The sequence below is a fragment of the Orcinus orca genome, chromosome 8 (assembly GCF_937001465.1).
Source record: "Orcinus orca chromosome 8, mOrcOrc1.1, whole genome shotgun sequence".
Taxonomy (NCBI): Eukaryota; Metazoa; Chordata; class Mammalia; order Artiodactyla; family Delphinidae; genus Orcinus; species Orcinus orca.
Window position 1 is genome coordinate 50,352,059 of NC_064566.1, and position 27,129 is coordinate 50,379,187.

Consider the following 27,129-nt stretch of genomic DNA (forward strand, 5'->3'; position numbering starts at 1 on the left):
AAGTTTCAACTACCTCTTCAGTCAGTCCAAACTGTGGATGGAGTCAACACTGAGGAGTGAGGGTGGGGTGAGGGTGGGGGAGTAGGCTCTTGACCAGAATCTCCTATGGAGGACTTGAGGGTCTTCCCTAACTAGGAGAAAGGAAAGCAGAATCCAAGGATTCTCACTGATCTTAACAGATTCTAAGAGAGCCAAATCCAGAAATACTCCAACAGAAGTGACATGGTCGCAGGTGAGTCTTTCTGTAGACTGTGAGAGATTTCTCCTAATGGCTCCTGATCATGAGAGGTTGTGATCTCTCACAACATTTCTAAGTAGACCTCAAGATCCAGATAATTCCATCAGATTCCAAGAGATTCTAGCAGATCCCAATCTCTCTGGGCAGATCCCAGGAGAGCCTAGACGACTTTAACTGCTTCTGCAGGCTCCCACACAGGGGGTGCGGGACTCACCGGAAAGCTGATTTCTTCCTCCAGCACTTTATCTCCAATCACCTGATGGGCAGAGCGAGGTGGACTGGTTAAGGATGGGCAGGGTTTTTCCTCTCAGAGACCCCGGTCCCTCGCCCTGCTCCACAGTGGACCTGGGCCCTCACCTTACAGGAAAGCTGGAGACTGTCCTCAGATACCAGCAGGAGGCAGCAGCGGGATGCCTGGGTCTCCTGCTGCAGCTGAGAGGGAGGGACACAGCGAGAGGCTGACCGTGGATCTGGGAGCAAACCCACTCCCCACCCTCTGACCTTTTTGAGGTTCCTCGGGTAGGTGGGGAAGAGAAGAGGGGCAGGACACGGGACTCTGAACTGAGATGGACGGCTCACAGGGACCTTGGTCCCAGGAGGGGCACAGGGACTCACGTATTGGAGGACTTTGAGCTGCAAGGAAGAGGCATCCAGGTCGTAGAGTTCCCCTGCAATGGCGGGGCGCGGGTCAGAGAGAGAGGGCCCACAGAATCCCCCAAGGGTGCGCGCCACCCTCAGGCCCCGCCCACCATGGGCCCCTCCCTTCCAGGTTCGACCCCGCCCCGCCCCGCCCCCAAGGACCTGCCCCAGCCGGGTCCTCACCGCAAAGCTGCAGGATCTTTCGGTCTTGGTCTGTGTACGGAACCCCACCCTTCTGGTCTCCCGCCGCCCCCTCTGGAGTATTCTGGACCGCTTCCGGGGCCGCGCTGGGCCCGCGCTGCTGCAGGGCCTGGACCCTCTTCAGGGCCACCAGGGTCTGGAACGGGCGGAGCGGTCAGCAAGCCACACGCCCCACCTTTATCGCCCTTTGCTCGAGCCCTTCTCTCTGCCTGCGGTGCCCATCGCCCCCACCCCCAACCCGCGTCCCAAACAACTCATCCCTCAGCGCTCCACCCTCCTGTGGACTCCCACTGCCCCCAGAGCGCCCCTCGGTCCATGATCAGGTAAGTACAGGGTTTGTCTCCACGCCTAGCCCCCAGACTCTTACAAGGCAGAACAGGGTCAGATTTCTCCATCTCTAGCACCCACGGGGAGTCGTAAGTTCTTGTTAAAGTCACAAAATCATAAAATCTCCAGGAAGAGCCTCAATATCATTATGTAGATAGTCCTTCCTAAGTATTAACAAAATATTTGACTCCCCTTATTTCACCAGTACCCTCAGTAGATCAGTGCTATCCTTATCCTCATTCTCAGATGTGAAACTGAGGCTCAGAGAGGTTAGGTGACTTGCTCCAGGTCACACAGCCCAGAGGTAGTGGACTGGAACCCAGGTCTGTCCATCTCCCGGGCCAGATCATCTTCCCATCAGTTGTGATGAGGGTCTTCAGCAGCCCTCATCCTACCCCGGCCCTACCCCCACTCACATGCTTCTCCACGGCTTGCAGGCTCCACTCCTCACTGTCACTCAGATGACCACAGTGCACCTGGAGGGGAGTGACAAGGGGACCAGCTGTGACCTACCTCCCCTAGCCTCTTGTCTCTACCAGAGTGCCCTCCCCATGCCCGGCACACACCTGTCCCCACCAACACATACACACTCCAGTCTGTGGGCCTCAATAAGCCCATCCTCTGACCAAGCAGATGTCTTCAGGAAAATCCCCTCTTCCAGGAAGCCTTCGAGGGCTAATCCAAAGAAGTGGAACTTTTCTGATCTCTGCCTTTTCAACTACTGTTCCATCTACAGCACAATCCAGGTGTATAGTGAGGGAAACGGGGTGACCCTGGACCCCTCTCCATCTCTCAGTCTATGGAGCCCTTCAGGCCCTGATTATGGAATCAGTGGTATTAGCCTCTGCCTCCCAGCTCCATCCTTTCTGAGTTGGGATTTGAGCTGCCCCTAAGTCTGGGGCAGGGGAAGAGGTCCACCGTTTATGATGCATCTGCTGTGCCTAAAGCACTTGGGAGGATGAATGAAGGAATGAAGGAATGGAGTGATAAGGTGCTTTGCCTTGCATGTGATTCTCACCAACAAGTAACGCAAGCTTCCACCTTGCAGATGAACCAAGGCCCAGAAAGTTTGAGTGACTTGCCCAAGGTCACAGAGCAGAAAGTGGCAGAGTTGGGACAGCACCAGCCACTCCCTCCCCTTCTCTGCCCACACCTTCCCTTCTCCAGATCCCTTCTCATCATCACACCCATCATCCTGTCCCTCTCCAACTTCCCCGTGTCAGTCACCTGGAATCCCCTCAGCCCATCTTTCATGCTCTGTGAAGTCCCTTCTCCCAGCCCTGCTTGGGTGCTTGTTGAGGAAAATGAAGGGGGGAGCACTGCAGGCCCTGCCAGCAAGCCTCCCCACCCGCGTCACCAGCTTCCTGGGCACCTACTCAGAGCTGCTCACCACCTGCAGGGCTCACCACAGTGCTTGCACTGGGGTCCCCTCCTTCATCCTCCCTCCCCACTCAGCAGCCCCTGCCCGCCTCTGCTCTAAGTCCCCTGCCAGGAGCAGATGGAGAGGAGGAGACCAGCAGGTGCTCAGGAAGCTCACAGTCTGGCTGGGGTGGGATGGAGTGGTGGATGTGATGAAGGGGGTGCAGAACTTCATACCTGAGGAAGAAGGAGAGGGCAGATTGAGTGGGTGGGAACTTATAGGCTGTGCGAGCTCAGAGGGGGAGGGCACCTGGGGGCCTTCCAGAACTGGGAAGACAAGCAGAGCCCGGAGGCGACATTGCAGGCGGAAGGCTGTCCTGGCAGTGCTGGGTAGTAGGTGGTATGGGGAGCTGAGGACCCGGGCAGTGGTGCGGTCCATGGTACCACAGGGCGGGTGCAAGTCTAAGGAACTGGACTTCAGCTTGACTGTACTGGGGATCCACAGCAGGCGTTAGCGTCTGCGGACCATGGTCTACAAGGTAGGGGGAGTTGCAGGGAGCAAGACTGGAGGCAGGAAGACCTGGAAGAGGGCTGGGCCGCCAAGGGTGGTTTGAAGGTTAAGCTCTGGATGAAGCTCCATCTATGACTCCTATAAGACAGGTTGTTGAAAGGTGCTGGGAGCATGGTTCATTTGCATATGGTTTACAGAAACATGTGGGCATTTTACTGTTAGTAGACGGGGGAGGACATCCTTCTTGTTCTTTCCACCTGGACTCATCTCTCAGGAAAAGGGAAAGTTGGGACCTCTCTAGGGCTGTGGACTTCCTGGGCTGGCAAAATAGCCTGGTCCCAGTACAGAGCTGGGAGACTGAATGAGAGCCTCAGAGGGTTGGAGGGAGGGAAGGAAGGAATCATGGAGTCCTCCTCCACCCACTGGACGTACCCCTCTGTGCACACACTCCTGGGCTGCCTCAGCCCATCCCTACCCAGCATGTGCACAAACACACTACACACTTCATGGAGACCTTTAGCGCCCCCCAACACACACACACACACACACACACACTCATACATTCACTGTCCCATAGAGATACTCAGGCATGTGCGCACCTGCACACACATAGACACACACACAGTGCAGTCACAGACTCGAAGACATCCACGCACCCACACCCACAGTGACTGCCATCCACACGTGCACATTCATACCTGTAAACAGGATACTTGAGTTCACATACCCGAGAGCCATGCACATGCTTCTGCCCGCACCCTCAACCGACATGCAAACACAATCACCAGCACACACACGGCTCCCTTCTCACCAATAGAATATACTCTTGCACCTACTCTTGCTAACCAGGGGGCGGGTCTGGGGTCCAGTGGGAGCACTCAAGAGTGGGCACTGGAGCTGCAGAGAAGGTTGAAAGCCCAGCACAGCTCCCACCCCCCACCCTCACCAAGTTCACCGTGGCTAATGGACACCACACCCCCATGTAAGGATCTGGTGTGCAGGCACAGCTCGGGGGAAGAGTGGGCGCAAATCACACATCAAATGCCTGAGACCAAGGGCTGCCTGCTCCTCAGAGGGACTTATTATCCCATAATTGAAGAACAGAGCCAAAGACTCTTTCCACACGAAGAATCTGCAATTAAGGCACATTGATCTGCGAGCTGCAGAGTCCCAGAGCTCAGCCAGGCAGCCCTGCACAGGACAGCATATTCCTCAGAGAGCCCTCCGCTGACCCCATCTCTATCAGGCCCCAACAGTCCTTGCAGGGCCTGCTGGTTTCCTTGCTAGCACTTGCCATCATTTGCAATTCTCTCTTTATTTTGTTCACTTGTTTAATGTCCAGCATGCCCACCCCTCCAGACTGTACGGTCTGTGAAAGCAGGGCCCGTCTGGTCTGTCTCGATCATTGCTGCTGTGTTTGAAGCACCAGTGCACAGTGCCTGGTGGTGCTCAAGAAATATGCTTTCAGTTGATGGCTGGGTGAGTGGATGGATGGAGGGATGATGAATACAAGAGCAGAGAGGGGAATGGGACTTGTTGAGGAAGGAGCTGGTGAGTCAGCCCTCCCAAGAGATCTGTTCTGTGGAACCCCCTTTCCCCCTCTAGACCCTCAGTCCTCAGGATCTGGCAACAGCTGGGAGGTCTGGGGCTGCCTATGCTGCCTCTCAGAGGATGTGAGATCCTGTGGCCCCAGGAGCATGGGGGTGGAGCAGCAGGACGGGATCCATCAGATGTGTGTGCACCGGGGAGGGGGTGTCCCTCAGAAGAACATTTCTACTTGAGTAGGAAGGCTCAGCCTTGGAGGAGAGGCAGATGGCAAACAATCCAAATACATTTCAAGAGCTCTTCACTGCCCAGGGTATTTGAGAAGGTGAGGGGACAGTAATCGGGAGCTTCTCTTGGCAGCCAAAGCCACAGGTAGCATCTTGCTCACCAGCATGCACCCCCCTTCTCAGCCCTGCCGGGATCACACTCTTCCCCCAGCACTCCACCACCCTGCCTCTGCTCATGCTGGGCCCTCTGCTGAGAATATCCGTCTCCTTCTTCTCTGCCTGTTCACCCCCTACCTGTGTCCCAGAGTCCCACTCAAATGCTGTCTGCGCTGTGAGGCACCTCCTGCTGCTCCAGCCTCTGCCACTAGAGCTCCTGCTGGCAGCATTCTTTCATTTGGCCAGTGGTGGTCTGAAGGTGACCCTGCCTTCCCCCAGACTGAGCTTCTAGAAGGCAGAAATGGGTCCGACTCCTCTCTCTGCCCCAGCACCTGTCCTGGGACAGGGCCCAGAGCAGAGTTTTGCTAGGGTGGGGTAAGTTCAACTGATCTGACCCTTCCTCTTCCCAACACACACACGCCTTTCCTACCCCCAGAAGAAGGCTGAAGCCTGGACTCCCGGCCAGACCTCAGCCACGGTGAACAATGGTCACAACGACCATCCTCCTGCCCACAAGACAACCTTCCAAGCATCTTCCCATTGCAGGGGCTGCTTCCTTACTGACCCAGCCCTCGCAGCCCCAGCACAGGAGGTCCTTCTAGGAACCTGGCACCCCCAGCCCCCTTTCCGTCAACAGAGGTGGGCGACCAAGTCACTGCCTACCACGGCGCACCTCTGCACAGTGAGGGCACGAATGCAGTCCTCCTCCAAGCCACCAGCTCTGGTACAGACTGGGACCAAAGGAGGGAGCGAAGCTGCGCTGAGAACGCGGTGCCAACAGCAGATCCGTTCCCTTCAGGGAACAGAAGCTGGGGGTGGGGTAGGAGCTTTTGGGAGAAACCAAGGGGGCCGCATCCCCCTCAATCAGGCAGATGGGGCGCCGAGGAGACCAAGCCAAGTAAGTATCCCTTCCTTCCTCTCCTCTCCCCGCGGCCGCCCCCCACGCCCACCGCCCTCCCCCGCCAGCAGCTGGGGGAAAGGTCAGGCGCCTCGGAAATTTTTAATTCCGTTTTAATGAGGTTGGGAGGAGTCCCCCCCCCCCGCCCCCGCCGCGGGCGCACCGAGACTGGCTCATTTATCTGTCCGCGCCCCTGCTTGGGGTGGCGGCCGCCTCCGCGGAAGTCGATCCCCAGTGAGGGCGATTTGGGGGCGCTAACCCTTCGGTTCTTAGGACTGGACAAAGATTTTGAGCGCCCACTTCCACACGGGAGGAGAGACTGGAAGAACCTCAGAACCCGGACTCCGCAAAGCTCGGCCAACCCCATGGGGGAGCCCAAAGCGGGGAGCTCCGCGAGGGAGCAGCAGGGGGGCGCCCTGGCCCGATTGCCCGCCCAACTCCCCCCACTTAGGGTTCCCCCCTTCCAGCTGAGGCCCCTGCCCCTCTGTCACCCACCCCAGGAAGCCCGCCCCGTTGCCTGGCGTCTGTCCCAGCCTCGGACATAGGTCTGGCTGGGGCTGGGTGCCTTCCCAGGAGCCCTGCCCCGTGGGCCTTCTCTCCTCAAGCCGCCTAGCTCCAGCGACCCCACTCTCTGACTGACTTTCCCACACTGGCTCTGTCGGTGTCATACCTGCCCATCCCTCCTCAGTCCTTTCCCACCTCGCTGCATTCGTGCCCTCTTGGGACACTGCCCCCAACCCATCCTGGAGGATACCAAAGAGGAAGTAGGGTCAGGGCTGTTTCAAGGGCTCCGCGGTGGTAAGAGTCCAGATGGGGCATCCTTCCGCAAGTTGCTGACTGGGCCCGCGGCTTCATTCTGCCCATTCAAGGTGGGGCAGAGGGCTCCTCCCAGGCTCCTCCCAGACCCCCATTTTCCCCAGCTCCAGCCCAGCATGCTACTCTCAACACACACACACACACACACACACACACACACACACACACACACACACCCAGTGGGGCTCCATCCAGTGCTCTCTCCCTTGCTCCCTCCCCTGCTCTCCTCTCCCCCATCCTACCCACAACTGCTCTTACCAAGATGACTGCTGCCACAGCCCCGGCCTCCTTGTCCACCAGCGGTATGACCAGCACTGAGGGGGAGAGGGCAATGAGGTGGTCCTGCGGGGCCAGTGAGGCTCAGAGATACTGAGCAAGGACCCAGGGAGGGAGACAAAGACACAGACAGACAGAGGCCAGGACAGAGACACAGAGAGACCCAGAGACCCGGAGAGACAGAGAGATGGGTCTTGAGGCAGTGAAAACAATGACCACAGCAACGACCCCTGCATAGAAGGAAACCCCCTCACTTGACAACTTTCTCGTGATCCTCCCAGCAACCCTGGGATGGAGGGAGGCAGGTAAGGCTGAGCACCCCTATTTTACAGATTGGGAAACTGAGGTCCAGAAAGGGGAAGTGACTTGCCCAAGATCACACAGCAAGTCAGGTCTCCTGACTCCCAGTCTTGTGCACTTTCCACATCGAGACAGAGGACAGAGACCTAGAGAGACTGAGACACGAGGCAGAGAGACATGGCGGACAGGGGGCATGGAGAGGAAGAGAAAGAAAAACAGACAGTGACAGAGAGAGCATGACAACTACAGCCCATCTAACAACCAGCACAAGCAACACCCCATCAAGGTAGGTTCTGTTGTTCCCACTTTACAGATCAGGAAATTGAGGCTCAGAGAGGTTAATAGCACAACAGAGAGAGAATTAGATGGCAGGTGTGCTAGAGACACAGAGCAAGAGAGAGAAGGAGACGGAGAGATGCAGACAGGGACAGGGGCCACAGTCCCTCCCTGCCCCTGCCCAGCTCCCAGCCCTTACCTTGGGTGTCAGGAGCCAGTGGAGCCACCAGCCTGGCCAAGGGCTTCCCAGGCATGTCCGAGGGGCCCAGTCCATTGCAGCCCAGCCGCTTCCGGGAGATCACAGCCTCTCTGAAAAGAGGATATGATTCTACCTCTCAGTCCCTGGATCAAAGAGGAACAGGCCCCAGCCTGGGGACACACAGTGGGCTGAACCCTGAACATCTGAGAGGATCTGGACAAGTTGACCCACTGCAGGGTGGATATGAGGAGGGCAAAAATAAAAGTCTCGGTCCCTAACTCTCCCCTCCCCATGTAGAGAAGCAGGCAGCTACAGTCTGGCCTCTGGTGCCTCCTGCTGGTAGATATGGGAAAGGCACCTTCAGGATCTCTCACAAATCCCCCAGAGCAAGTAAAGCCAAGGCTCAGAGCTAGGCTGTCTGGGTTAAATCCTGCCACAGCTACTACGTGATCTTGGGCAAGTGACCTAACCTCTCTGAGCCCCCCAGGGAGAACTAGGGTGAAGAGAGTAGAATCCTAAGCATCAGCATCCTCAGAAAAGCATTTTGGAGCCACTTTTGGTGGCAGCACAGGAAGGGGACTCCAGGAGTTTATTGGGCAATGCACGTCCAAGCAACTTACACAGATGAACTCAGAATTCGCAGTGATCCTGTGGATTAAATATTACCATCATTTCCATTTTTCAGGTGGAGAAACTAGGGTGCTGAGTGGTTAAGTAACCTGTCCAAGGTCCCACAGCTAGTAAGTGGTAGAGCCAGGATTTGAACCCAGGCATTTGGCACCAGAGCCCATACTCCTGAACAGTACACTTGAGTCTTCCTAAAGACCTGAGGGGGTTGAGCCTCCAACAGGGACTGGCATGAATGTCGAGGAGGCAAAGGGCGTAGGTGTGATGGGGGGGCAGGGGGAGGTGGGAACTGAGACAGGGGAGGCTGCAGTAGGAAGAAGAATGAGTTTCTCTCTGGTCTCGCCACACATGCCACCCCATCCCCGCCTCTGGCTCTTCCTGCTTAATTAAGCGCCTAATTTTTCACCAAATGCCACTCCCTAATGATTAATTGTCCTGGGTTCTTCATCCCTCATGCTGCCTCCACTTAATTGTGTTTGTAGGAACTGCCTGGCCTGGAGAGAAGAGAGGCTTGGGGGCCTAGGACTCTGGTGTGTGCATGTGGGGTCACTCAGGGTAGCCCAGCTAAGGTCAAGTGAGGAAAAGAGAGGGCACAGCCTGCAAGTCACCAGATCAGGAGATCACAGCAGCTAGAGAAATCGAGGACCAAAGAGGTTGAATGCCTCAGTCAAGGTCACGCAACATTCTGAACCCAGCCGGTTCACTCCTGGCTCCTTGGTTCAGAATCTACAATAACCGGAGGTGTCTCCCACCTTCCAGCCCTCACACCTAAACCTTTAGGCTCCTGGAGGGCTGGGCTCCAGTTCTGAGCTGTCCAACTGTGCCAATCACCCTAGGAAGGAATAGGGAGCTAGGGTGGCAGGAGGCAACAGCAGCCACATTTCCTGGTGACTAAGTCGATAAAGGCTGGGGCTTCGTGGAGGCAGGGGGCTGGCCTTATTGACCTTCAGCCAAACCCCTTCTAGTGGACCCCACCCAGTCACTTGGCCTTGGACAATCTGGTTACTGGGCAGCCACAAGGTGGCGCTGGTCCCCGCGCTGCTGGTCAGTAAGCGCTGCAGCTCCATCTCACTAACCCTTGACTCCTCTCTTCCCACCCCCAGACCGTGGGCTGCCTTGGCCTCTCCCCTCCTCCTCCCGGGACCCTGATGAAGGAATTGCCCTCAGCCTTTCTTCTCTTCTGCACAGAACTCCTCTGTGCTCATGGCCTCATGACTCTCCAGCCCCCCCATCTCTTAAGCTCTAGACCCCAGATACCCAAAGGCCTCCTGGAGGCCTGCCCTGGGTGTCCCTGAAGTTGCCAGAGGCCCCAAGGCCCGACTGGAACTTATCGTCTCCACCACTTCCCCCGAAGTAGCACAAGCATCCACCGGGTCCCCTGCGGCTTGTCCACAAAGTGTCCTGGCTGCCTCCCTCTTCTCACCTCCCCCATCCAATGGATGAGTCACCTCCCATGCATCTCTCATAACTGTCCCCTGCTCTCCATTCCCAAGCCACTGCCCAGCTCAAACAGAGATACCTCTCCCCTGAACCTGCAGCAGCCTCTCCCCTCGCCTCCTGCCTCCTGTCGGGTCCCTTAAATCCATTTCCCCCAACCAGAGCCAGGGCAAGTGTTCTCAACTAAAATACTTATGGGAACATTCTACTTAAAGTCATTCCACAGAGTGGTTATTTATTCCAGAGTCCTCCTGGGTCAGGTTCCTTACTGAGGACTAAGAAGAGGAGGAGTGGTGTTGTGTGGGGAATGATGTACAGACCCACACTTGAGTGCACGGACAAGGGCTCTGAGAAAGGAAGGAAGAGTGGGCCCCAGCCTAACCAGGTGCAGGACAGAAGTGGGGTCAGGGAAGGCTTCCTGGAGGAGGAGATGCCTGAGTTGAGTCCTAGAGGACAAGCAGAGCAGACAGGAAAGGATGTGCAGGCAGAGGGAACTGCATGGGCAAAGGCTCAGAGAAAAGAAAGAATGTGTGTCTGCTGGATGAGCCAACAGCAAGGAGGCTGCTGTGGCCAGACAACAGGGAACAAGGCTGGAGACAGCCAGGGCCCTGAGGAGCTGGGCTTGATCCCGAGGACAGTGGGAGCCCTGAGAGGGACTTGAGCAGGAAAAGGTGAAGGTCAGGTTCAGTTTCAGGCTGATTGTGCTGGCTGCTGAGTAAAACTCTCACTGGAGAGGGAGAATCTGAGAGGCAGAAACCAGGTCTCAGGGAGGGCCCCGTAGTCTCAGTGGTCCCTGGATAGCAGAGGAGAGGCTGGGCTGGGGCAGGTCAACCTTGACTGGGTCTGATCTTCCACCAAGCACTGGGGCCTCCAAGGATCCTCCATCCTCAGGAGTCCCCACACCCTGGCACCAGGCCATGCTCACCTCAACCCACTCCTATATGAGCCCTTTTCCTCTGCCTCACCCTTCCCAGAACTGCTGTCCCCCTAGAGGTTTCAAAGATATCGGAAGGGGGAGGGGACTCCAAGGCTGTGTCTCCCCCACCCAATTGGGGCTGGGGGCATCATCTACTGCTCACATCCCCTATGACTTCTCCTCAACTCAGAGCCCCTGCTCTGCCTCCTCTCCCCTCCCCTGCCAGGCTGATGTTGGGGGGTGAACCTTGATGCTGGGGTCGGCCCAGCCAAAGCCCAGGGCCCGCTCCCCAGACTGAAGGCTAGTGACTCAGCCCTGGGTGCCTGGGTGGTCGTGGCTGCCCCAGTGAAGATAAAGACAGATGGGCACAAAGTGAGAAGAGGAACGGGTGTGGACTTTATGACAGTTCCGTCCCTTTAACAACTATTTGCTTAGTGGAGAGTAGAGCCAATGGCCTGGAAAGAGTGCCAGGCCCTCTTCCACTCCTCTGAACCCCTTCTTAGGTGAGGCCCCCTCCCCTTGACTGAGCCGCCCCCCTCTCCGGGGGCCTCAACCTCACTCTCACCCTTTCATCTCTCTTGGAGACAAATTATGATTCGGGCCAGGACCCCGGACCCTCCTCTCTCTCTCCCTCTCCCTCTCCCAGAATGTGAGACTCCAGAGATGGGAAAAGACTGTTCTCTGTGTCCCTTGAGACAAATCAGAGGGACAGACAGATTCTGCAGTGATTGGCGACCAGGTCAGCTCTGAGGAAGAAATTTCTCGAGGTTGGGCCCTGGGCCCCCCAAATGGTAGCAGAAGGAGACAAACAGCTGGGGCCGGTGTGGGCGGTATCTCCGTTGCAGCCTGAAAGGCCCCAGATTTCACTGCACTCAGCAGCAAATAATCAGAGGCTTTAAGATGGCAGGAGACACAATGAGAAGAGGAAGGCGGCAGGGCTGGGGACTGCAATAGGCTGGGAGATTGGGGCAGCAAGAAGAGTGAGGCGAAGGCTTCCAGGAAGCCTCTCACCCAGGCAGCCCTCCACGATTCTCTCCCTCCAGCCCTGAAGCCCCCTTGCAGCCCTCAGGGTTCATAGTGGGACCATCCCTCAGACATCACACTGTCCCATCTTATCACCACACAGAAGCGTAGACTGAGGCCCAGAGAGAGTGCATGAGATTGTGATTGCAGCCATGTTGTCCCAGCTCCCAGCCCAGGGTTCTTCTGGTGGACAGACCCATCCCTGAGGGAGGCTACCAAGACCCAGACACCTTTTCTGAAAACTGGATCCTCCTTAGTGCCGGGGATCTACAGAGCAGGCCTCCTAGCAGCCCTCTGGCTGGGCCGTGGCAGAGAAGGGAAATGGGCTGGTAGAGATGGAAAAGGTACAGGGAAGGACTTTGCAGGGGAGGAAAGAGCACGAGCCTAAGCAGGGAATCTAAAACACACTGGGGGGTGAAACGGCATCCGTGAGCCCACGGAGGGGTACGGGGCAGTGGCAGGAGAGGCTGGGTAGCTAATGGGGCCTCCCCACACCACCCTGGGCCCTTATCTGTCTTTATGATCCACCTCTACTTCACACCTGCTGCTGTTTGCCAGCCCTGCCGGCCCTCCAGGGCTGCCTGGAGGAGTGCCCCCTCCACTGGGCATGGCCAGAGCTCAGGCTCCACCTCAGCCTTGGGGCAGCTGCCTGGTCTCCTGATGGGGCCAGAGCCACAGAGGTCACCTCTGGAAGGACCCTGGTAGGGAAGTAATTTTCTCAAGGTCACCCAATGAGTACATGTGTTGGGACTTGGGGGTGGAGGGCAGTCAGCAATCATTAAGCTCCTACTGTGTGCTGGCATGGGGCTAAGCCCTGGGCAGCTATGATCTCATTAAGCTAATAGACATGGCCCATGGTTAGCTCCATTCCATAGATAAAAGAACAGGTTTGGAAGGGGATACAGTGGGTCAGGGATGGGGCCGGGCTAGAATCCAGGCCTGTCTGACTGCCATTCAAGTGCTCTTGCCTCTTCCACAAACCTCAGTCTCAGCCGGAGCCGAGGAGGTGGGCTCAGCCCCCGACACACGGTGGGTGTGTGGGTGGGCAGAGCACAGATTTCAGAAGAGAGGCTGGCCTGAACCTTCACCCCCAATGCTTGCTGGTGGGACGTCCCACTGCCTCACCCCTCTTGCCCCCTCACCTGCCTCACCTCCTTGGCCTCCTGGGATTTCTGAGCCCAATCTCCCAGCAGGCCTCCCCATTTCCACTCAACTCTGGGCTAACTGCATTGGAACATTCACTTTTAATCGCTTTTTTTTTTGGTACCTTTTCCAAAGGCTTTACTGAATCCGAGGTGGCTGGGGGCGGGGATACTGAAAGGGCTGCTGACGCAGAGGATCTGAGCCCCCTCAAAGATGCCTGGACCGCAGGCGGCACCCCCCCCCAACCTCCATCCCGTCCCCAGCTCACAGTAGAAAGCCTACGGGGAGCATCACAGGGTCAGGAGCAGAGCAAACCCTGAAGGATGCTCACCTCTTGCCTCCTGAGCCCACAATCCTGCATCCCTCTCCCAAAAGAGCCTTCCCAGGCTGCTTTGACGAAACTTCCTGGATCGGGCAAACTCATATTAAGCAAAGTTCTTGAGGATTAGGGGCTAAATAGGGAAGGCTCAGAAGGAACATTCTAGCATTTTTTTCCCTTAAGATTCCAAAGACCTCCCAGCCCTATCCCGCTGTCTTATAGATGGGACACTAGAGGCCAGAGAGGGGCATGGCTGGCTTGGTTCACACTGTCCTCAAGGGGAGGAGTTGTCAGGAGATGCTGAAGGGGACAGTGTCACCCACCACCCACCCCATGAGGGAATCGAATGGGAGAACAGGAGGTGGGAAGGCTCAGAGCTGTTGGAGGGGAGCCAGCCCCTTCCATGGGGAAGCGCCAGAGGAGAGAATTAGCGTCAAGGAATCCAGGGTTCCGAGTGCCAGGAGGGGCCTCAGGACCACCAGCATCCCCAGCATCAGGACCTCTGGCAATCTCTCCATGGCCTCTGTGAAAGGTGAGTATCTTGCCAGCCTCAGCTACTACCTGAAAAAGCCACATCCCTGACTGCTTGGCCTGTTGGAGTGGAGAGCTGCCTTCTGGTAACACCCCCGCTAGTGTCTACTCAGCCCTCAGCTCCTGACCCTGTGCTCTCTGGGCCCACAATGGCCCTGCGGTGCTTAGAAGGCAGTGCCCATGTCCTCCATGGCCTGCCCCCCTCTGGACCAGCACCCCTGCCCGTCAGCACTTTCTCATCGGACAAGCTCCACTTCCCTTCACTGTCCCCTAGACAGCCAGGAGCCAGGAGACTGTGTCCCAGACCTGGCTCTGCCTCACACCAGGTATGTGGCATTGGACACGTCTCACGATGTTTGCCCATCTGGAAAACAGGGAGGCCGAATTCAGTGAGCTCAAAGGTATCAAGGGACCATAGGGTGCTGAGCCCATGTTCCTAAAGTCTGTGATTCCAATGTTCTATCATAATGAAAATAAAAACAGACATTTAGCATTCATTATGGATACAGTTTTAAGTGCATTACATGTGTTAAACTCATTTAATCATCACAAGAATCGTCCCATAATAGTACTATGAGGTAAGTACTATTATTACTGCCATTTTACAAGCAAGAAAATCAGGACACAGGGAGGCTGAGTACCTTGCCCTAGGTAGTAAATGGGAGCTGGGATTTGAACCCAAGCAGTTGGGCTCCAGAACCCACAGCGGGACGCTGCTTCTGATCTCCCTATCCTCAGAGTTGACACCATGTGGGGCCAGCATTCTGTGATTCCGAATTCTGTGATTCTGTGAGAACCTGCCAGGCAGTTCTCGTAGCCTGCTGGGGTTCTAACTGATAAACTGTAGCCCCGATCTTCTGAGACTTGCTCTGAGGAGGCTAGAGTGATTTAGAACAGCTCTCCAGGAGAAAGCCTACCACTTGGTGCTTTCCCTGTGCCATCCACTCCCCCAACACAACACAAGAGAAGACAGTGGACCCGGCCACTGGAACCCCACCTGGCAGGGAGGCTGAGGTCAAGGTCAGATGGGGAGGGTCAGACCAGACCTTGTGGTCACCCTTGACTGTGTGAGAGGGCAATGGGTGGAGAACAGCTCACCGTACTTTCCCCTCCTGGGGCAGCTCATGGGGGGGCTCCTCACACACCAGCCGGGATTCCCCATCCAGCAGGTAGGTGTAGACAGTCTCCTAGGACAGAAGGCACTCATGAGATCCTGAGGAGAAGCCCTCCCAGCTGCCCAGTCCCAGCCTGACACGGGTCTGGATGACAAGGTCACGGGCATCTGTTTGTCTGTCTTTACTCCCCAGGTGATACTAAGTGCAGTCAGGGTAGGAAGGCTCCCTTATGACCTCAGCACCTCACTCTCTCCTCTTGGAAGGGTTCTGGGCAGGCAGTGACCCATCACCCTGCCGGCTTTCCTTACCTATCACCCCACATCCAAGGCGCTGGGGAGGGTCTGAAGGGCTGAAGGTACAGACAAATCGCCCCAACCCCACAGCCCTGAGATGTCTCCCTGCCAAGTCTCCAGCCTCAGCAAACAATAACTGAGTGTCCACTCAGGGCCGTACTGCAGGAGAGGCTCGGAACACCCTGGAAGCTTCCCTCCTACCTCAGATACACAAACAACTCTACAAGAAATCACAAACTATGACCCAAGCCAGGAGGACTTCCTGGAGGGAGTGACTTTAAAGTTGTAACTGGAGTGGGAATTAGACACATTCAGGGAGTGGGTGAGGCACAGAAGAATGGCTTCTGGGCCGAGTAATAGGTATGTAAGTGTAAAGGGCCCAAAGCATTGACAGACCTGATGGTGGGGGCAGGGGGCACAGGAGGTGGGCTTGGGGTCAGCCCAGTGCTGAGCTGGAAGGGAGCTGGGGGAGGGTGTTAGGGGGAGGGGCTGCTGCTGGGGAGGGAGGGGCTGGTGAGCCCTGTGAGACAGGAGGTGATTTGTATTTTGGAATGATCACTCCCCAGAGTGAGATCAAAGCTCTGGTCGAAGAATGTCAAGTCTGCAGCTTGTCAATCCACCCTCCCCAAGGGCCCAGAGCAGTCCTGCCTTCAGTTCCAGACCATGTCCTGGCAGAAGCACTTGCCCTCACTGACCCACAGGAGAAAAGCCACATTCCCTCCAAGCAGGACTGGCTACACTTAGGTACCCACAACCAACACAACCTGCAGAGCGTCTCCACTGCCCGCATTGCAGGTGATAAGGGAGACCCAGAGGCTCAACAGAGCCTACACCCCATCGAGGGGGCACCCCTGTGCCCAGCTAAGTATGCTGAGAGGTGTTGTTTTCTCAGTGGGAGAATGGAGAGCTCTCCTCTCTGCTAACTGTATCAGGGAGGGCTTCTGGAGGAGGTGACATTGCAGCTAAATGTTAAAGGCCCACCCTCAGTAAGTGTGGAATCCTTCTCAGCAGAAGCAGTTGCCTTTCACCACTGTGACAGTCCACAATCCGGTCAGACACTCTTGTTGCCTGTGGCTGTCCCCAGCCAGCCCCTCACCCTCTCCCAACCTCCAGGAGATATCCCAGTCTCACTTCAAGAGAATCTGAGCCAAGCTTAGTGGTGGCGTGGGCCGGAAATGATAGGGCCTGAGGAGAGTGAGAAGGGCAGACACAGGAAGACCTGGAGCCCCTCTGTCCTCCTGGGTGAGGGTCTAGCTGAGGAGCTCAGGGATGAAGAAATCAGTGGGAAGGAAGCCACCCAAGCCTCATCTGTCTCCAGCCTCCTTCTTCTTTAAGCAGCCTGGGAGGGGCCTGAAGAATTTGGCCTCCCAAAGAGGTTAAGACACTACCCAGCACCCAGGGTCACACAGAGAGTCCTGCCCTGGCAGAGAGAGCGGTGGGCAACCTGAGGGTGGGGAGGCAGGAAGGAGCCTCCCACTCCCTTCCTCACAGCCCTCTGGGTTAAAATTAGCTGAGTTTATTGCAGAGAAGGAGGGAACCATTTCAGACACATCAGCACCATCTGCATTTGCGGCTGCCTGCCACAATGGGTGCTGATGAGGGAGCCAGGTGCCAGCAACTCCCCTCCCTGGGGGTTGGGGGGGGGGTAGGGAGACCCCTCCCCCATCTCCTCACCCCTCCCTAGGGGTAGAGCAGACCTCCTATCTCCCCACCCCTTTTTGGAGGGCTGAGCCCTTCCATGCAATCAAGGCAGCAGGGCTCTGCAAAGTCAGGGCTTCCCCAGCTCGTACAGGTCTCCGGGGAGGGCCGAGGCAGACATTTCCCACTGTCCCAGGAACCTAGTCACCTGGACCACAGCTGTCTTCCCAACCCCCAGCTTTGGGGATACGATTAATCCAGTACAGGGCGTCTGTGCTGGCACAACCACCAGGCATCCTGCCTGTGAAGACTAGGCCAGTCACATCCTCCTCCCCACTCCCAGCGCAGCCTCGCGGACGCTGACCTGCCATCCTCCCCACCTCCTTTTTTCCAGATGTTTCTCCACCCCAGGCCAGATGTTGCCTCAGTCCCATCTCTGGGAGGATTTATTTTGGGAGCCAACATACCACCCACTTCCTACCAATTTCACAATCAATAAAGCTCACTCATTAGCCCTCCTCCTGGGCTCTGAACTTCCAGGAGGTTTTGAAAAGGCAGAGCTGAGGAAAGGGGATGGGGGTGCTTAGGTGCCAAGCCCCATTTGTTCCTGTCATGCTGTGTGACCTTGGGGGAAGTGCCCTCCCTCTCTGGGCCTCGGGTGGTTCATCCATCCAGCAGATTCAGATACAATGGGCTCTGCTGGTGGCTGATGTCTAGAGTAGGGGAGGGGACATTCTAGGCTATGAGGACTCAGTTTAGGCATCTCCTCCTCTATGAAGTCTTCCATGTGCCTTAGGGTAAGTCAGAGCCTCCCTCCCTGGACTGACAGTCCCTGCTTCCCTCTATCTGGCACAGCTGAGACACTTCTGCTTTGGGTCTTGAGGGCCAGTTTATCCATGCTACTGCCTAAGGGATGGACAGTGGCCACTGGAGCCAGGTTGGGGAGTGGCCTGGGGCAGTTGAAGAGGGTCACAGTCTCCCCCAGTCTGCAACCTCATCTGTGGTGTTGGGATGGGTCAGAGAGAAGCTTAAAGGTTTCTAGAAGACACCTTGTCCAGCCTCCTGACTCCAGACAGGACACTTTAACTTGGCACAGATCCATTCATCTAGGCTGAGCCCCATTTCAGCACCTCCCAGACCTGGCATCAAGGAAGTTCTGCATGTCTACTTTCAATCCTTCCTGCTGTACATATTCCAAAGCCCACCTGACTCCACTATGTCCTAGCTATTATCCTAGGTGAATCCATTCCATTATCTGAGACATGATCTTTCCAATTAAGCTCTAAAGCTCTTTCTGTCCCAGACATTCCAGGATTCCTATATAAGTTCATTTTGGGGGCTTAGCTTCAGTCCTCCTCCTCCAGGAAGCCCTCTCAGAACACTCACCCAAACCCTTCATGGGGGGAGGGGGGCCCTGCTTCTTCTTTCCTTCTCAACCCTGTAGGTACAGCAAGGAGCTGGACAAAGGTTTAGGGGGGCAGGGGAAGCGTGGGACAAGGTACCTACCACTCTGGGCAGCACAGCTGACAGGGCCTCTTTGACAGCCCATTGCAAGCCTGCAATGTCGATGACGGAGCCCAGGCTCAGCAAAGCATCCTGAAAGAGAGGAAAGGGCAGTGAGGGCCTTTTTCAGGCAGGCCAGGGCATCCCCCCTACCCAGGTGGCTGGGAACACAAATTCCCAGCTTAAACCAGAGCCCAAGGCTCGCAGACACTTGAATTCCAGGATCTTAGGATCTCAGAATCCAACCAGTCTTAAGGCCCTAGAATGTCCAAGTCCCCTCATCTTACAGATGGGGAGACTGCGGCTCAGAGAAGGGCCAGGGACTTAGCAAAGAACTCACAGTGAGTCAAGAGGTCAAGTCTAGACTAGACCCCAGGTCTCTTGTCCTTCAGACAAGGACAACTCAGGAAAGCAGGGGAAGTACAAGCTTCCACATTAATACAAAGCAAAACGAGCAAACAAAAAACCCCACATTTGAATCCTAGCTCCACTATTTATTAGCAGTGGGCATCTTGGTCAAGTCACTGAGCCTCAGTCTTCTATCTGTAAATTGGAGGCAACTGAGGCTATCTCCCCCTACAGGCTCATGTGAAGATAAAATGAAACTGAGTCCTAGAAGTGCCTCACAGGGTGCCCACACACATAGGTGCTCAGCTAAACATTTGCTGAATCTGAGTCCCACTCAGTTTCCTGAGGAGGGAGGTGGTTCACACGGTCTCGTTTGTCAGCCTAGTGAGGGGCTGGAAGTAGCAAGAATCCAAGGGGTGCATGAACCCACAAGATGCGAGAAACACGGGCCAGCCCCTGGCAAGATAGGAGGAGAAGGAGAGATCAGCCTTGACTGCCTCACAGCCTTCCCGTCCCAGGAACAGTCCCCGTCCTTGGAGAGCCGGAACAGAGACAAGAAAGGTCCCTGCTTCTCGCTCTATTAACTTGGCCAGAACCATGGGGATCAAAGAGAAAGGTAATGGAACAGAGGATCCAGGGCCAAGGCAGAATTGTGACTCATACCATCCACTCAGCTATGCCTTCCCCACTAGCCCCTGGAAGTTCTTTCTGATGGCTTCCTTGTGGATGGCTGAGTTCATAAAGCAAAGCGATTAACTGTAGGATGCAGGACACATGGCGTGGCCCCATTCTTGTGAAAGTGATATGAGATTGAGGGTCTTAGTGGACCACAGGCTCAGCATGAGCCCGTAGTGTAAATGTGGCTGGTAATACATTAAAATGCTGAAACTGTCGGCCGTATTAATAAAGATCCATTAACCTAAATAGAGAAGATGAGAGTTCCTCCACTGATTCAATCATCCCCAGTGCATTGTGTCCCAGGTAAGGACAAGATGAGACTCATTCAGAGGAGGTGACCCATGTAAGGAGGGAACTGGAAATCAAGTCCTGCATGTCACTAAGCTTGGAGAGTCTAGGGGTGCCTAGCCTGCAGCAGAGCAGAACCCAGGGGTCTCAGTATTTGACTCCAATATCTCAGGCTTTCCTGGGCAGGGGGACTGGACTCTGTGGTCCTGGAGACAGCCTGGAGACCCATAGGATTTCACAGGAGGCTGGCCTTGGCCCAGTGGGATGAAAGAACTTCTTCTAGGCAGAGCCACGCTGCACAGGCAGAGGCCACCAGGAGAGAGGAAGTGAGCTCCCCATACCTGGGGGTATGCAAAAATGGCTAGATGCCCATTTTTCAGAGTGGCTACAGAGGGGAGTCCTGCACTGGGGTCCAGATGAAGCCTAGGGTCCAAGCTTCAGCTCCAGATTTCACCTTGCATCTTCTTGGCTTCAATTTCCTCCCCTCCCCCACCTCCCACTCCCACCCAGTCCTGTGTTGCAGGATGGGGGGCAGTAATGGGCTGTCTCCCCCAAATGCTCACTTGGCATTGCTTTCTCGAACCCCCAACTCCTCTTTTATCCCCCTCACTGCTCAAGTGAAGATACATTTTGGTCATGAAGATGTGTCTCCATCCTAGGACATCAGAAGTTGCGCATTGCAAACGATACAATCCCCAAATTGGATCAATTCTCCTTTGACCCTTAGGCGCTCCTCATCACAGTTCACACACCCTCAGCACCACACATACCCAGCCACACAGCCACAAACCTTCACGTCCTCTCAGAAATACCCCAGCCTGCCTTCAGACACCCTCCAGGTACACACAGGTGCAGCTACTTCCTTATGGAGTCACAAGGCCAGGACTCAGCAACACCTGCACGCACAGTATACACATGGGCTATTGTGGCCTTTCGAGGTCAATTCTGCAGACTAAGGCAGGGAGGAAGAGCTGATGCCCCAAATAATCCCCAACTAAAATCTGTCAACCCAGGCTCCTCAGACTGGGGTTCCCAGGGCTTGGCTCCAGAGGTGGTGCTGGTTTAGGTCTGTTCCTGCCTGGAGACAGTGGGGATGGACAAGCTAAGCCCTGAGGGGCCCTGCCCTCCAGTGGAGTTTATGTGTATAGTGTGGAAGTTGGAGAAGAGGGCCCAAGGTGATGGAGTAAGCTCTCATGTAGGGGGAGACATTTCTCAAAGCCATAGACTTGGGACAGCTAAGTGTCCCCACTTGACAGATGAAGAAACTGAGGCTCAAAAAGAAGCAATGCCCCATCTGTGGTCAGCCAGCCAGTCAGGGCAGAGCCAGGTCCAGAACCCACGACTCTGGATCTCCAGCCTCTCTCTTGCTTCTGCTCTGCACCGACCCCCAGCTCCCTCCTCAGGGGGCTTAGAGAGAATAGTTTGTCCTTTGTTCTGATTGGTGGCTCCTCGACCTGCCCTTTACTTGGATTGGGGAACGCCCTGAATTGTCCTTTACTGGAATTGGTGGGTGCCTGTCTGGCCTTTGCTTGGATTGGTCAGTTTTCTGTGACTCCTCAGGCAGAGGGCAGGATTATGGCAGTGACGGGGGGAATGGGAAAGGAAACTTTGGGAGAGTTGGGGCAGCAGCGGGGAGGGGTCCTGAGTGGGCTGGATGCAGACATGGCCCATGAAGCCCGGAGCTCTCTGCCTGGCATCCTTCTGTCCACCCACCTCCTGGCCCTGCCCTGCCTGCCCCAGGATGGGGGGTGTTAAGTGCAGGAACCACAGCTGGGAAAGGCCACTTCATACCTGGCCTTTAAGACTCGCTCACATGCCAACTTCTCCTCGAACCTTCTCTGATCTCAAAGCAACTTCACCTCCTGCATCAACTCAGGGAGGAAATAGCTCAAATTCCAAAGTCCAAGGGGGGGCTCAGAGGACAGAGTGGCTGCCCCAGTGAAAGGAGAATCAATGGGGAGCAGCTGAGAATGGGAAGTAGGGAAATTCCCAGTTTGGAGGCCCAGGTGGGGACTAACAAGGCTCAAGTCAGAGGTTAAAACCCCAGAAATCTTAAAAAGATGAGGAAAGGAAAAGTACAAACAGAGCCATACCTGTTCTCACGAACGTCTACACATGTCATACATATACATACTGCCATGCACACACCCTCACACAAACACGCACACACGGATAAAAACGCAACCCTATATACAATGCACACATAAATATGCACTTAGGCGTGTACACACACGCACATGCAAACACACTCACACACACACAGCCAGGCTCAGGGTGAGGCGAAAGAGGTCACGTTTCCTGCTTTTGCAGCTTTCCTGAACAGCCATCAGTATAAATATCAGCAAAACAACCAGCAATCCCAGACTCCAGAGGAGAATCTGTGGTGTGTAGAAAAGCGCAGCGATTTCCAGTCCTGTCCCGGACTGACTATGGAAGCTCTGTGTGGCCTTGGTAGGCCCTTTCCTCTTCTGAGCCTCAGGTTCCTCATTATTAAAAATGGGTCCTTCCAGCTTGCAACATATAGTTCTATGATTTTGTGTTTTAATTCAGTGAGGATGGGTGGATGGATATGTGAATGGATGGATGGATGGATGGGTGGATGGATGGATGGGTGGATGGATGGATGGGTGGATGGAGCCTTTCTACTTTCCCCAGCTCCCTACCTGCAGCTGTATTGTTGGAGGTAGGTCCACTCAGCACTACAGACAGTGCCACTCCCACACACTAATCTTTCACCTCAGATACCAAGAAAGGGGAGCCTGTTCTGAGTGAGGGCTCCTCTGGAGCCAGCATTGGGGCTGGATCAGCCTTTCTGCACTCATTTGGACAGGGGAGAGGGTCTGGACAAAATTACTTCTAACTCCTTAATGGATTATATGAAGCCAGAGACCTTGGCCTTATCCCTTCTGGAGCCACTAGCACAGGCACGGATGGCCTTCTTGAAGGTCAGTGTCACTGTCACAAGCTAGTTTCCTGCCTTGTCTCCATGAGTCTCTATGTCTTTCCCCACCTCCACTGACCCTTCTATTGCTCTTCCTGCTGCCTGGAACCTAGAGCCCACCCCTCGCTCTCTGGAGGGAAGCCTCCTAGTGCCCCCACGGAGGCCTAGAAGAAGGTAGTAACATCAAACCCAACACTCAGGGGCCTCCTAAGACAAGCTGTGTTACCGGGACTGGCCATACATACTGACTTACCCAGCTCTGCCTGTGCTAGGTCCTGTGTGGCCTGGGGTTGCAGGCGCCCTCCCTCTCTGGGCTTTGGTGTCCTTTTCTCTAAAGGAGGGACCTTAAAGATCCCCCAGGACTTTGGAGTCCCTCTCCCTCTCTATTCCTCCTTCCTTCCCCCTGGGGCTGTCTCTCTCTCAGGCTCTGTCTCCCTGATCTCTCCGAGTGTGTCGTCTCTCTCCTTTTCTCCATGCTTCCCTCAGTTGACGCCCATCTCTGTCACAGGCTGCTCTCCTGTCTCGTCTCTAAGAATCTCAACGCCTTTTCCCACCTCCAAATCCTCTCTCCTCTCAGATGGCTTCTGCCCTCTCTCTCCTGTATGGTTCTGCCCCTCCCCCCAACTCCTGGCTCTCCTGCCCACTCCTCCCCCAAACCTCTAAGTGGTTACCTTGAAAACTTGGGGAGAAAGCCCCTGACCCAAGATAGGCACCCACAGGACAAGGGAACCCAGGAAAGTGGCCATGATGAGAGAAACCAGGGGTGCCAGGGCAGATGCCATCTATTCTTCTGCTTCCTGCCTCCCATTCTGGTGGGCATTATACACAGTCTCTTCTCTTCCCAGAGAACAGGGCCTTCAAGGGCAAAGGCACACATTTGTCTCTGAGCCCAGCATGTGCCTGGCACTTGTAAGCCCATCTGCTCCGCCGGGGTGACTGGCAGAGCTCCCCCAAAGGAGGCCTCCTGGAGGCTCAGGCCAGAGAAGCCCCTGTGGGCTGGGCGTCAGACCCCAGCCGAGCCCGAGCACCCCAAGCTTACTCTGTGACTCTCACCGTCCTCACAGCGTGTCTGGCCCTATAGAATCAGGAGACAGCCAGGAAGCAGGAGAGGCAGCCCCATCTCCTCCTTCCCCTCCTGCCGGCCCAGACCTGCCACCCGCCCAGGAGCTGCCTCTAACAGACACTGGTGCCTTAAATACGCCAAGAGCCGCCCAGGAGTGCTAAGATCTTGCAGCCCCAGACCTCCCCTCAAAAAGGCTGAGCTGGACCAGGGGCAGGAAAATAGAGGAAAGAGGCTTGGTGACCCTTGGGAGACCTGATCTGAGGAAGCGACAGGAGAGAGACCCAGGCCACAGTTGGACAAGCTCATATGTCAGGGCCCTGCTTGAGTGGGGTATCAGGCTTTGGGGGAGAAAAGGCACCTTTCTCAAGCACCTACTGTGTGCTAGAGGCGTCCATCAGTGGTTCTCAAACTTGACTGTGCACCAGAATCCCCTGGAGGGCTTGTTAATATCCAGCTTGCTGGCCCTACCCCCAGAGTTTCTGATACAGTAGGTCTTGGATGAGGCCAAGAATTTGCATTTCCAACACATCCATAGATGCTGCTGCTGCTGCTGCTGCCCCAGGGACCACACTTTGAGACCCAGCGACACACGCTCTCTCTCATCCTCCTACCAACCCTGGGAGGCACCTGTGCTGACCACACCGTTTTAGAGCTAAGGAGACTAAGGATCAAAGGGGCGGGGCCTTGCTCAGGTGAGAATGACCCAGCTTCTGGCAGCAGGTCTGTGCCACTTCCCTCGCACGAGGGGGCTCCTCAGAGCAGGTCCCCAGAGAAGGCAGAGGCAGGCGTCCTGGAAGGAGCGAGGGGGCACAGTGGGGTGACATGGGGCCGGGGTGTGTGGAAGGGGCTTCTTGGAGCTCAGGGGCCCAGCCCTCAAGGAAGGACCTGCCCTTCCCCCTTCCTCCTACCTCTCCTTCTCTTCCTCTCCTCCCTCCTCTGGGTCCCCCCTTTCCCCTCCCCCACCCCTCGCAGACTCTGGCTTCAGTTGTTACTCCAACAGGGCCGCGTCCCCAGCCTCCGAGCCACACTGGAGACACGTGCACTGTAGAATACACCTGAGCCCGGTCCTGGCGCTCCCCCACCCCGTCCCCCGACCTCCCCGATGAGCTCGGCCCCATCCTGTGGGCTCCTTCCCTCCAACATTTACACACAGCTCCTCCCAGGACCCTCACCGTTTCTAAGCCAGTCTCAGCTTTTACTCTAGCTCCTGCCTCCTCCAAAATGCCCTCCCAATTGTCCCAGGCCCCCCTGGATTCCTCAAGGGCTAGGTTTGGGGTTGGATGAAGGAGAAGGGGAAGGAATTGGGGAGGGAAGGCAGGAATTGTATGAACAGTCAGCTCTCCGAGGACCTGACTCGCTGGGCCCCCTCAGTCCCTAGCACAGGGTCTGGGGTGAGGAAAGGATGGGGTGAGGGAACAGCAGAGTGGGAAGAGGGAGGAAGGACAGAGCCCAGTGTGCGAGGGGGAAGATGGTCTCGGGGGGAGTCCAGGACAGGCTCAGGGCTTCTCCCCTAGCTCCCCACGTCCCGCTGCCTCATCCACAGGGCAGAGCCAATAGCTGCCTCCACTCCCATCGCCGACAGTCTTCTCGATGCCACAGTCTTCCTCCCCAGCACATCAGTAGCATCCCCTCATCACTGCTGTCCCAAATACCTGATGCCTCTCCTGTCCTTGATTCCTGGGCCGAGGGCCCGTGTGGGCAGAGTTCGGCACAGCGGGCTGGCAGGTATAAGCTGGCTGTGAGTCAGTCATACCACAAAAGAGAAGCCTGCGCAGGAAGGAGGTGGGCTCCCCGACCCCAGTGGTGTGCAAACAAGGACAGGGGCCCTGCTAGGGAGTCTGTGCCATGAGAAAGGACTTGATGAGCCTGGCTGGCCTCTAGCTCTGGGTTCCATGACTCTTAATGTCTTCAAACCCTCCTCAGCCTCACCCGCTCCGTGGCCTTCAGTGTGGGCTGGGAGCTGGACAAAGCAAGTCCAGGAGCCTCTGAGAGGCAGGCACAGTGGCCCAAGCTGGAGAGGAGGATGGAGCTGAGTGACCCAGTGGACTAGCGTCAGAAAAGAGTTAATGTCTCTCAGGAAATGATGGCTGAAGGAACAACTGGATACATGAATGAATGAATAAATGAGCCTCCCACCCAGGGGCTCGTACAGCCCTGTGCTCCCCATGATGGCATGGCATGCAGAGTTGCCACTACTGTCCATCTGGCTCCCCGATCAGATTGGGGGTTCTTAGAGGGCAGAGGTTGTGCCCTATTCCTCCTGGGGACCCTGGTATCATGCAGCCTGTCACAGGTGTCAGGAGGTGTTTGCTGAGCTATAAAATGATAGCTGGACTCCGAGTGCCCAGGGCAGTTGGGCTGTGAAGGGTATATGCCATTACTAAGCAGAGGGATGGACCCCATGACTCCCGGAGGTCCCCAGGCCAGGGAGACAGCTGCACCCTCTAAAAGTCTCCCAAGTCTGGCACAGTGACTGTCTTAGAGGAGCCTAAGGTATGAGGGTGCCTTGTGCTGAGAACTTTTGGCAACTTTTCCAAGGCATCTCTGCAGGCCAGGAGGCCCTTCTGCCTCAGGATCACCTCCCAGTGCAGGCTGGGTAGGGGACAGCATGTCAGGAAGGAGGAGCTCTTCCCTGAGAGGAGCACTATCTTTATCACCTTCTTTCATGAAGGCTCCTCCAGGCAGCCTTCCTGGGTGGGTCACTTGTCCTCTTCCCAGGCCTCCGGAGAATTCCCACAGGATCAGAGTCTACAGGGCCCCAGGCCTATGGAGCCAAATCCCCAGCTTGATGAGGGTAGACTAAGACCAGGAGAGGCAGGAAAAGACTTGCCCAGGGCCTCACGTGGAGTCAGGAGGCCTTTGCCCCAGTCCAGAGGCCTCCGGGACACACTAGGCTCCCTCCCTGCTATGCACTGTTTGTCTTAGCGGCCCCTCCAGTTCCTTGCCTTGGCCAGCGGATGGGCTGAGCCCCTCTCAGGTGCAGGGTGGAGCTGGGTTCCCTCCTCCAGGCCAGGGACAGGGCCTCGTGTCTCTCCCTCTGTGCCAGACACGGTACCCACAGTGGGAGGTAAATGCTGGATGGCACTGGCCTGGCCCAGGGTCAGTGTGGGCCTGCAGAGGGCAGGGAGGAAGGGCTAACCTGGGGAGGGGCTGCTGGGAGTGAAGGGCGGGCAGGTCTGGCAGAGCATCTCCTCCAGCACAAGACCGACAGCAGGAGACAGAGCGGCTGCCACTGCCATGGGGCTCTCCTGGCTCTGACCTGAGCTCTCTGTTTCCCTCCCAGCCTTCCTGGGTTCTC

General features: G+C 56.1%; 1 protein-coding gene across 10 annotated transcripts in view; it reads right to left on the reverse strand.

Annotated features, from left to right (window-relative positions):
• Positions 1-27,129, reverse strand: part of PDE2A (phosphodiesterase 2A) — a 94,805-nt gene that overhangs the window by 13,174 nt on the left and 54,502 nt on the right. For 8 of the 10 annotated variants that reach the window (XM_033405637.2, XM_004279757.3, XM_033405640.2 and 5 more), the window contains 9 exons: positions 18,517-18,606; positions 15,063-15,151; positions 7,969-8,078; positions 7,176-7,231; positions 1,822-1,881; positions 1,061-1,214; positions 854-906; positions 596-670; positions 453-494 (listed from right to left, as the gene is read on the reverse strand). In XM_033405637.2, the coding sequence (XP_033261528.1) occupies positions 453-494; positions 596-670; positions 854-906; positions 1,061-1,214; positions 1,822-1,881; positions 7,176-7,231; positions 7,969-8,078; positions 15,063-15,151; positions 18,517-18,606 (729 nt within the window). Of the gene's footprint in view, positions 1-452; positions 495-595; positions 671-853; positions 907-1,060; positions 1,215-1,821; positions 1,882-2,632; positions 2,843-2,942; positions 3,002-7,175; positions 7,232-7,968; positions 8,079-15,062; positions 15,152-18,516; positions 18,607-27,129 lie in introns of those variants that run through there. The other 2 variants (XM_033405643.2, XM_033405644.2) reach the window with 2 other exon arrangements.